Source organism: Helianthus annuus, chromosome 15 (assembly GCF_002127325.2).
Source record: "Helianthus annuus cultivar XRQ/B chromosome 15, HanXRQr2.0-SUNRISE, whole genome shotgun sequence".
NCBI lineage: Eukaryota > Viridiplantae > Streptophyta > Magnoliopsida > Asterales > Asteraceae > Helianthus > Helianthus annuus.
In genome coordinates, this window is record NC_035447.2 from 134204947 (window position 1) to 134216579 (window position 11633).

Consider the following 11633-nt stretch of genomic DNA (forward strand, 5'->3'; position numbering starts at 1 on the left):
GCCCATATCCCCTATATAAAGAGGTGTTCACCTCATTATTAAGGAGGAGGATATGGAGCCGCCACACTTTTTGTAGCTGGAAATAGGGGAATCTTCTCCTACCGGCAATCTCTACAGCTGCACTTTCTTCTCTTCTCCATTGTAGATCTAGGTTCAAGAGGAAGAACCGGGAGTGATTCTTCACCCCCTGAGAGAAAGCGGTTCAATCATCCCGACGGTGATCCCGTGTTTCTTCATGTGAAAATCAAGACGCACAGCAAACCATTGTCCTCTGTAGGTGAAAAGAGGAAAAGTTTAAAGGCTCCTCTGTCAAACATCATAAATCACAATATTGAAGCGAAAAATTCATGAAATCAGAAAAAGGAAACCATTCTACAAGTATCAGTCCTTACCAAGTTGCCAGACAAAGCTTGTTTAAACCCTAGATCGCTGGAATCTCCACTTACCAAACCCTAGTTTACCAGTTCTATGGCGTGCTTTGGTCCGTGACCAAGGGAGCGGCAGTGGAAGACCGCAGGTGAGGAGAATGATGGTGAGGGGAGCGCTAGTGGAATTCAAAAGCTAAATATTGGGGAAAAGGCCTGTTGAAATTCAAAATTTGAATGCTCAACGCCATTTCTTCTTTGGTGTATGTCTAACTTCTCCAAAGCAAATCTAATTGAACATTTAGGGCAATCAGGTAAATCAGTAGTATAATTTATTATTTAGTTGTTGCATCATCAATATCAATGGTTATAATATATGGATTAAAGTTAAAAAACTCTTAAAGTTTTCAACATTTTACATTCTCTCTCTTATCTAACTTATAATAAAAGACTCCAAATAATGCCACATGTCATTCTCTCCTTCAACCTCTAAATTTTATTTATATTTATTTAATAATTTTCTTTTAAAATTAATATTAATATATTAATTAATAATCAATATATAGATATCACTTATTTTTATTCTTAACTTTATCTAAAATTAATAAATAACTTCAATTTTGCAATTTAGACACTTTGTTTTTTACTTTTAACCCAAAGTTTTTCATCTTTTGCAATTTAATCTCAACTCTTTTTTATTTTTAATTTTGGTCCACCATACTTTTCATCTTTCCCAAGTTTTTCGTTTCATTCTAAATTTTGTGAGTTAACGCGTCGCAACATGGGTGTGGGGTTCAACATTTTTTCGTATATTTGTTTCTCGTTTGACTGACCCGTCACGTCATATCTATTTTTCTGCGTTTGACAAGTTCGTCCAACACGCGGGTCCTGGATGGACTTAGTTATTTTTTTCTATGTTTTACGTTTCGGTCTAATTTCTCAGCAACGAGCGTGCGTGATTCAAAGATTTTACGTCTGCTTTTCGCTCGGCGTTATTTTTTTCCCGTTTTTATTTATTTTGTTTTTCCGAGCTTTTCCGGTGTTGATGGTCGCTGACAATGTATAGTATTGCTACTACTTAACATAGTTTTATGACAACCGCTGCAACGCAGTGGCTTAATACTAGTATATATTACATATAGTAATAGATATTTTTTTTTTGAAAGGTAACTATCATTAACACAAACACCGACCCAAGCCGGGCCGGCAAAAAACAACACCAACAATTACATATTTACAAAAGACAACCACTCCCTCCACTCCAAACCTTTATGTTTCGATCTGTTGGTGCAGTTGTCTGTCGACTACATCTTCGTTCGAGTCTTAGGTTAGGGCTGATTGTATCATGCACAGAAATCGAGAAATCATGTTTTAATCATGGTTTCGCTCATATGTCACTAAGGGGTTTTGCTTATGTGTCATAGGTCTAGTTTCGCTTATGTGTCAATGAAGGTTTCGCTCTTGTGAGCGTGTATGTATAAGCGAAACCTCATCTCTATATAAAGGGTCATATGAGCGAAACCACAGTGAAGTTAGGCTGAGGTCTTGTACGGCGAAGCCCTGCCGGATTGTCTCTAACGCATGTATATAGTTAGCAGATCAATAAAAGAGACGTTAAATAGTGAAATCAAACTAAACAAAGACTGAATCAATGAATTCCGCCTCTGATTCAGTCTGAGCACTCTTCTGATCGACTCGTCAGGTCGTCTAACGATCCTACAAGTGGTATCAGAGCACAGGAGGAAGAGTTCTTACCGTTTAGCTCGTTTTCGCTCAAAAATTCTGATTTCTACACCTTCTTTCATCATTTCAGAAAGTTTTACTGGTCGAAATTCGCTAAAAATTTCACAGATTATAAATAATTGGAAATTAACAAACCCTGGAAAGTTTCGGACCAAAATACGGACTAAAAATGGATGAAATTACCTTCGAACTTAGTTCCGCTTATTCGAACATCTGATAGTTTCGCTTATTTGACCACCTGGTTTCGCTCCTGTGGCACATTAATTGAGAGGTTTCGCTCCAAAATGCATTGAGGTTCCGCTTTTGTGTCACAAGATTAAGGGTTTCGCTTTTGTGATCACATAGTTTCGCTCATAAGGATCCGCTTCAAAGGACATCAGTAGTTTCGCTTTTTTGAACATCATAGTTTCGCTTTTACAGACAAAATCCTAGTTTCGCTTTTGTGGACTATCTGGTTTCATTTTTGTGTACAAACACCAAGTTTCGCTTGAAAAACGCGTTACCGAATCATGGATATCAATTTCTTTAATATGACTAAAGAAACATTTGATAGAATAAATGTATTAAAGAAAGAATTTGATTCATTTTCAGGTTATCCAGGAGAAAACACAAAGACTATCATTGAGAGGTATAGACATCTTGTTCGTTCAATGTCCAAAATTGGTATAACCAAAAGACCAGAAGAATGGGTTGAAAAATTTGTCAGTGCTTTACCTCAAGAAGAATGGGAAAATTATATCTTGAACTTGAAGATTTCTGGAGAATTTTCCCAACTGACAATTTGTCCACTCATTGAAAAGATTGAAGAACAGATGGTGATCAATGCTGAAAATAAGAAAAGTTAAAATGATGATCAAAGGGGAAAGGAACATATTGAGATGAAAGATGATGATAAAAAGATATTGGGATTGAAGAAAACTTGTGAGATGCTGAAATCCGAAAATGTTAAACTGTTAAGTGATTTGAACAGTTTAACATTGGAAAACAATAAATTGAATGAAAGTGCAAAAATATTTGAAGATAAAATCAAAATTTTTGAAAATGAAAAATTAAAAATGGAAAAAGAATTTCAAAGTCAAATAAAAATTTTTGAAGATGGGAGAAATGTTTTTAGTCAAAACAACATCGAAAAGCAAAAAATGATAAATTCCCATCTTCAGAAAATTATTAAACTTGAAAAGGAAGGTGAATGTGCTCGAAAGAAAATCAAAGAGTTAGAAGAAAAGGATGAAAGCAAAAAAGAAATCTTCAGAAAATGAAGATTTCTGGATAAAGCTTGAGAACAAAAACTTGAAAGCAAATGAAACAAAATTTCAAGAATAGATAAAAGCTTTGGTCAATGAGAAGTCTGTTCTTGAAAACATTAAGATGGAAAATGAAGAAACAATCAAGTCTCATTTTGAGAGAATATCTCAGCTTGAAAATGAAGCTGAGAATTCGAGGAACAAAATTGATGAACTTGAGACGAAATTGAAAGGTTTTGTGACTTCATCAGATATTTTGAATATTCTCTGTCCAAAACCGATCAATTCTGTTCCAATAAGTTACAGTGTCACAAACTTTGACAATGTCAAAGTTGAAGATTGCGATGAGAAATCTGATGATGAAAATGAATAAATAAAAAAACAAAAATTGTTTTTGAAATTAAAAGAAAAATTTCAGAAAACTGTTCTGCAATCAACTGAAAAAGGTGAATGCTCTAAGCAAAAACCTTTGAAGAAGAAAGCGGAACAGAAACAAAAAATTAAAAAGGAGAAAATTGTTCAAAAAGAGAATAACAGTTCATCAGATCGATCATTCAATCAAAAACAAAAATTACAAAAATTGAAAAATGAAAACTCTAAAATTGTTGGTAATAAGTGGTGCAGGTCGGACCACAGGGCTCAAAAGTCAAATCCAGCAATCAAGAGGAAAAAGGAGTATCACCAAGCCAAACAGTGCTTTGATTTGAGCATTTGGGCTGAAAATGGTGATTGGTACGATAACAGAGTGTGTTACCGATGCGGTTATCAAGGACACATTGTTGTTAACTGCCAGAGTTGGAGTTATGAGACAAGAAGATGCTATAACTGTCAAATTAGAGGTCACATTGCCAGAGATTGCCCAAGGAGATCGAATGACAGATTGAGGGCTAAGTCTAAAAATTGGCAAAGATTCCAGTCAATGTCAAGCCCCATGAACAAAAGGTTCTAGAACCTAAAGTTCAAGAAACAAAAGTGAAGCTTTCTCAAGGGCAGAAAGACCGACTGAGAAAGAAAAGAAAGTAGGCTAGAGAGTATCTAGAGAAGATCTTGTCCTCGGATTCATCTGTTGGTAAAAATAAGAGTTCTGATGAATCGACTCCCTCGATTGCAAAGTCAAGCAAGACGAATTCATCGGATACAAATCTGAGGACGAAAGAAGAAAAGAAGAAGATAATGGTCGGCGATGAATCTGACAGGTCAAAGTCAGACAAGCCACCTTCAGGCAATGAATCTGACAGGTCAAAATCAGACAAGCCATGTGTAGGCAATGATGCTGGTTAGTCAAAACCAGAGGAGCCTGTTGTTGAGGTAAAAAAGGAGAATTCAGGTTTAACGATGGATGATGCAAATTTTCCACCATTGTTGAACAAGAATTCAAAATCACCCAAGGATCGTCAGGCTTGGGTGAATCTGTTCAAATAGAAAAGCCTGACTTGCCGGAGTTCCCAGGTTGGTAAGCGTGGAACATGAATCGACACATTTCTTGAGAAATTTCACTCTGGTGATTTTTCGCCTTACATGTGGTAAATCAGGGACATTAAGTTGTACTTGATTTTCTACAAGTGGTGTTTGAGATCTAAAACTGAAATTGTAAAATCTGTCATGTGTATGAAGAAAACAAGGTGATGAAGTGACCCCGAACCTACAAATGATTGGTAAACAAACTAATTTTTTCCGAAAAAAACTATTTTGATTAAAACAAACTTAAGTGTTTTGAGATCATAATGGAAAAATAGTTTGTTGTAAGGGGGAGTTCTGATTGTTTACGCCAGGTGGATAGAGAATTGAAGTGATTCTCATCAAGTTGTCAAGTTTGTACAGTTTGTTTCAAATTTTCCCAGAAAATCAAAATTGAAACATATTTTGATTTTAGGGGGAGAAAAATTTTAAAAAAATAGAAAATTTGAAAATATCAAAAACATTAAAATTGAAAAATGAGTTTTGGTTGCATAAAAGAGGAAATGATAGTACATCAGTGGACTTTCACGACATGCTAAAGAAATGTAAAGTCAAAATGTGATAAACAATTTTACTGTGGATGTGTCAGTAGGTTTTCACACATTTAGTAAACTGAGTTGAGATATAAACCTAAATTCAAATTTGCTTATTATGTGGGTTAACAAAACTGCTTGGATATACAGGTAACCCCTGAAATCTTGTTTGAAAGGTCCCTTATTCTGAGATACTAGGTCTTTATGCTCAGTGATATCTGGGGTATTATCCCGGGACTTCTGCTGTATGGAAGTACTGACCTAGTCCCCGGATAATACTTTCTTCAAAAAGCTTTGAAATATAAGCTCGCCCTCAGCATGCTGATGAAACAATAAAATTGATAGTCGCTGCTGTTGTAAACAAAAGATCCTCTAAAGGGGACACACCTTAAAGTCGAAGCCGTCATCTCTTTGCGTATACGGAAGTATCGACCTGAGCTCTCACGGCCCTCGCACATAACCCCTTTACAGATATCATCTGTGGTATACTCACCTGCAAGACTGAATATTGGGATCTGGATACGGGAGTATATTCAAGTAGTGGGACACACGGATAAGTTTAAGAAATTAAGACACTAATTGCGTATCTCGAAATAGTTGAAAAATTGTGTGAAAATTTAAGAGGACAAACATACTGACAATCTAAGTAAATTGTTTAGAACTTAAAATGAAATCTAGCTTAACGATGTTGGTGATATGTCTTAAAAACTTATATGATCCTCTTGCACGAACTCACAAAAATAATGTTTGTACATATTTCATTTCTGCATTTAATTTCTGTTATTGCATTTATGTTTCATATTTTGAAAAATTCAAAAAGATTTTCGACAACTGATGTTGAAAAATCTGATATTCAAAATCTCAAAGGCTAAACATGATGAACAGATGGTTTAGTTAAATTGGTTTGAAATGTTTAATCAGATTTTGAAAAGTTTAAAGTTTGATAAGTTTTACATGTAAAGATTCTCAAAGGTTTAGTTGAGTCATTAAGTTGAATCACAATTTTGTTTGTTTGTAATAGAGTGTTTGAGTTATGTAGGTTTCTGATCCTGTTGCTATGGAAAGCCAGGAAATACATCAGAACCTGAGAAGAGCTTAAACTGATAAAGCCAGGATTTGATTTCAATGGTGATAACAAATTCCAGACAGCGATCCTAGCTTAATGATAGGGGGAGTCTGACGAGAGTTAGAGCCAGAGAAAAATCCGGGTACATGATTCCAGGAAGAGTTCCTGAAGAAGACCGATCAAGATTGAAGAGTTGTCATGTTTGAAGACTCTCACTGAAGATTCCGTCAACATTCAAGGGGGAGTCTGTTGGTGCAGTTGTCTGTCGACTACATCTTCGTTCGAGTCTTAGGTTAGGGCTAATTGTATCGTGCACAGAAATCGAGAAATCATGTTTTAATCATGGTTTCGCTCATATGTCACTAAGGGGTTTTGCTTATGTGTCATAGGTCTAGTTTCGCTTATGTGTCAATGAAGGTTTCGCTCTTGTGAGCATGTATGTATAAGCGAAACCTCATCCCTATATAAAGGGTCATATGAGCGAAACCACAGTGAAGTTAGGCTGAGGTCTTGTATGGTACGGCGAAGCCCTGCCGGATTGTCTCCAACGCTTGTATACTGTTAGCAGATCAATAAAAGAGACGTTAAATAGTGAAATCAAACTAAACAAAGACTGAATCAATGAATTCCGCCTCTGATTCAGTCTGAGCACTCTTCTAATCGACTCGTCAGGTCGTCTAACGATCCTACACGATCTATAAGAAAACCATAAAAAACCCAAGGTCTTAATCTCACTCAAAATATTATCTATTCTATTAGGCGTATTTGAAAATTTAGCATTATTCCTAGCTCGCCACAAACTCCAACACCCGATCAAAATAATTCCTTGGACCGCATCCTTTTTCTTCTCCGAAAGGTCAAGGCCTTTAAAAATAGAAAGGAGGTCTTTGAGATAAAAGGCGAAAATGTTTGGTATCTTACACCACATACTAACACCGTTCCAAACACTTTTATTGTGAAAACTCGAAAACTAACTAAAAAAAGCCTAAAAAACACGCCAATTTTTTTTATTAAAAATCGCTATTTTTTATATATATAAAAAAAAATTTCAATTTTTTTTGTAGTACACATGTGTAATAATACACATATGTAGTAAATATACACATGTGTAGTACACATACACATGTGCACTACAAAAAAAAAATTCAAAAAATTGCGAAAATTGGTATGCAAAAAAAAAAAGGTATGTTTTTTTGGCTTCTTTAATTAGTTTTCGAGTTTTCACAATAAATAGTGGTTTTCATTTGAACCTTCCCCTATATATATTTAGAAGGCACTAAAATGAAGAAATTCGATAGAAGCATGAGAAGTAACAGAGAGCGCTACATATACAACGAAAAAGCAGTAAATGCACGAAGTAGATTGTAGATAACGTAAGAATCTAGCACAGGAAGCACCTTAAGCTGACACATACTTATATGGGTTGAACACGTTGTGTGTTGAGCCAACATTGTACTTATACGCACTGTGCAAATGGTTTCTAGCTCACCTTCTACACACTTGTTTATCAATTTTTTGGTTTCTAGCTCACCTCCTACACACTAGTTTATCAATTTTTTACTTGAATTAAAGATAAACAATACTCGATCATATAGTATAGATTTAAAAAAAGATTATGTTTTATAAGGTATGTTCAAAAAAAGTTGATAAGATTGGATTAAGGTTTAACAAATTAAGGCCCCTCAAAGCCAAGCATGAAATATGGATGCTTTGGGTAGTTTCTCATAGAAACCAATCAAAGCATGTCTACGGGTCTAGAGATGATTTCTGACTTAAAATGTTAACACATTAGAACCCCACCCGGGACCGTTGAAACAACTGAAAACTCTTCAAAGTAATTAGATACAAGAAAAAAGATCTCAACATTAACAACCAACTTGACAATAGAAACTATTTTACAAATAATATACACACCATTTTGGGATAACTCAGGTTCTTTTTCAGTTTTGTTATAACCTGGCCATTGTTTGATAGTTACACACCTTGTTTGTGATTCAGATTCAGGCTGACAAGTAACGGTTCATCCAAGACTGGAAACGAGACCATGCCAAGTCAGCAGCAGCCTCGTTGTCATCTATCATTCCCATACCTTTTCTCCTCGCGTTGCCTTCTACGGAAGTGTTCATAAATGCATGTGTCACTCCAGGGTATACATGTACCTCGTATGGCGTCCCCGATGCCTTCAGTTTCTCCTCCAAAGCTTTAGCAGCCTACAGAATAAGCCTCAAACTTCAGTTAAGAGTCGAAAGGGTAAAACTAAACAAACCAGCGGAAAAAAAATGGGTCGAAAATTGCCCAAAGGCCAAAAGTTTATTTTGATGCATAGAATGTCCTAAATTGTTTTCCTATAAAACTAGATTGTTACTATTATGTAATAATACAATTTATCATGATATTTAAATCTTTACATTTAGTACAGTGACAAATGTTTACATTTAAAGATAAATATGACTAAAAGTAAGCCCTATTTGAAGCTAAGTTCAGCTTAAATTCCTATTCGCGCTCTTTGAACCGTTGACATTTGCGCTCAAGCTCCTGCAAACGTCAACTCAGATTACATTATGCCCTAAGGCATGATGTTTAACAAAAAGTCAAGGATTTCACTTGTTTGTCAACGAGTTCATACCTTAATATCTGAAAATCCAACGATATTGTCAAGTTCTCCAAAATGAGCTTGTATAGGTACTTTAGCTTCGGCAGGATCTGCAAGCTGTGGAGGAGGAACTCCATAGAATGCTACACCAGCATCAATCCCGGAGATTAATACAGAACTTGCAATAGTAAGAGCACCACCCATACAATATCCAGTCACACCAACCTATATCAGCACATTATCGTCAAGTTAACAAGCGGTTAAAATCAGAATTAACATTTTTTCGAGAGAATGGTCAGAAAGAGAAGAAACAATTATACGAGTCTATATGTTGCACCTTTGCAGGCTGATAAAACTTTAAATACGGTTAAACTAAACGACTTAAAACTATATCAGACCTTTTGTGAGCCATTGGCCTTGAGCCAGTTAACGGAAGCCTGGATATCCTTCACAGAACCTGGCCAGTCAAGACCGTCCATCAAATGTTGTGCTTCTGCAGCATCAAGACCAACCTTTCCATGGTACAAACTGAAATTATGGAGAACATATTCAGCATAGATTAAGTTTATGAATTATTATTTATCATCGGTGGTGGCGTGCTTGAACTAAGGTGAATAGATTACTCAGGAATAAGTGCTTTGTAGCCGAGTTGGGAAATTTTAAAGGCGTGGTTCTTGATCTCAAAATCAACTCCCCACCACTCCTGAATCACGACAATTCCAGGAGCGTCGTCTTTGCCAACCACATATGCATCAAATGTCTGCAATGGATACATGACATAAATTTAGATCAACTCAGCAATAAGCATGCATAAACGTTAAAACGAAAGCAACTAGTTTACATATTTTCGACAACCTAACGTATCCATTTAATGGTTCTCGACATAATTTAACATGTTGCAGACATAATTAGCCCAAAACAATCATCATCTCCATTGAATTCGATAGTACAATCATGTTGCATTCTTCAATTGAACCACCAATCTAAAATGGAGAACTGATTTCATTTCCAATAACGTCTAACTAGACCAACGAATAATGAGAGACAAAAGTTAAATGTGAAAAGGTATTTACTATCTCAAAAGGTAAATGTATTTACTAGGATCACAAGGACCTAACAAACTCTAAAAACAAAAGTACTACAATATCCCTAACTAACTAACTAACTAACTAACTAACTGATGCAGACCCAAGTGTGGAGGAGCGGGCCATCTTGTATTTGGAGGCCCAAGATCGCGTCACAAAAGGGGCTTCACTAAAATGGCTCTAACTTGGGCTCCAGTTGTCCGTTTTGAGCGTGCGACCAGGCGAATCGATCGTGAGAACGAAGCCCATCTTTCTACAAACCATGGGTCATCGTTCGGGCCCAAAAACGCTTATTTCTATGAGTTATTTATATTTTTATGTTTTTAGTGCTTTTCGTGGACTTTTATTTCGTTCTAGCTTTTGGCCCAAGTGTGTTTTGAGGCCCGTTTTCAATTTACGTTATTATTTATATGGATGTAAAGGGAGGAAGATAATCAGTTTTGAAATTTATGAAAAGTCATTTTTCTCTCCCAATTCATTGTTGAGTGTTTTGAGTGTGAAACCCCCAACTTTCAGTATTCTTCGTGAATCAACGAATTTTGGAAGAATCGTTCCTGGCATTCTGTGAGAATCAACAGGTCCGATTTCGTATCCCGTTTTCTAGTCTACATCACTAACCAATATTATTTATCTAACACAAATCATCATATCTATCAAGTTTGACAACTGAACTACCAATCTAAAACAAAAATATTGATTTCATTTTTCAAACACACATATTCAGGCCATATAAATCATCATCATACTTATCAAATTCATAATTAAACTACCAATCTAAAACGGAAGATTAAATTTTAATTTCAGTCACGCATAATTAAGCCATATTATATAAATCATCATCTCTAGATGACGAAAGAAATAAGAAAAACTTACGATGTCTTCTCGTTGAATCTGTATTTTCTTGAGGTCGGAGGTAGCCATGGATTAAATTTGAAGAAAATGAGTGAGATTTGTGTGATGATTTGCAGGTTTGGGTTTTGAAGAAAACTCAAGAGTGATATTGACTTGGTATTAGTTGACTTTTTATTTTTCAAACTACTCTCACCAGATCGATGATATTCTTGAGACGGACAAGATATGCCTTTTCGGTTTGCTTTCTTAAACTAACGACGTCCTTTTTTTTTTTTTTTATTAGACTACCATCACGACGCACTAGAAAAAAATTATCACTAATCTTCCTGTACTAATAAACAAAAATCTTTTTGTACACGTGTCACTTTCTGGTGCCTTCTCCCTTTTAATAATACATATTAATTTTTATACACAAAATATAATATAATATTAATTAATATAGTTAGAGATAAACGTATAAATTCAAATTTAATTAATAATTATCTATAACAAATATAAATGTATCAAATAATATAATAAGTATAATATTATTTAATATAGTTAGAGATCAAACGTATAATTTCAAATTTAATTAATAGTTAATTCTTTTTTGAGTCCCTATGTTTTAGTGATTTTAATCATTTGAATCCAAAATCAAAAAGTTTAACGTCCTGAGTCTTTAACCGATCATTCACACCCCTTGTAAAAAAATTCA

At 35.2% G+C, this 11633-nt stretch overlaps 1 protein-coding gene across 3 annotated transcripts; it reads right to left on the reverse strand.

Moving 5' to 3' along the window:
* Positions 1-7778: 7778 nt before the first annotated feature.
* On the reverse strand, positions 7779-11161 carry LOC110912501 (protein usf). 3 transcript variants are annotated; one of them, XM_022157243.2, is made up of 6 exons: positions 10961-11161; positions 9626-9762; positions 9401-9530; positions 9036-9227; positions 8392-8619; positions 7779-7901 (listed from the first exon to the last, which is right to left on the reverse strand). In XM_022157243.2, exons 1-5 carry the CDS (start codon positions 11006-11008, stop codon positions 8410-8412), a joined length of 717 nt encoding a protein of 238 aa, XP_022012935.1. In that variant the 5' UTR covers positions 11009-11161; the 3' UTR covers positions 7779-7901; positions 8392-8409. The 3 variants fall into 3 exon arrangements, with proteins under 3 accessions (XP_022012935.1, XP_022012934.1, XP_022012933.1); XM_022157242.2 differs by having other exon boundaries at positions 7779-7908; XM_022157241.2 differs by lacking the exon at positions 7779-7901 and having other exon boundaries at positions 8219-8619; positions 10961-11160.
* Between the last annotated feature and the right edge of the window lie 472 nt (positions 11162-11633).

Coding starts and splice junctions, on each gene's coding strand:
- LOC110912501 (XM_022157243.2), bottom strand. CDS start 11,008: ATGGCTACCTCCGACCTCAAGAAAATACAGATTCAACGAGAAGACATC. Junction 9,763..10,960: donor AGATTCAACGAGAAGACATC/GTAAGTTTTTCT, acceptor TATCCATTGCAG/ACATTTGATGCATATGTGGT. Junction 9,228..9,400: donor AGGCCAATGGCTCACAAAAG/GTCTGATATAGT, acceptor GTGCTGATATAG/GTTGGTGTGACTGGATATTG.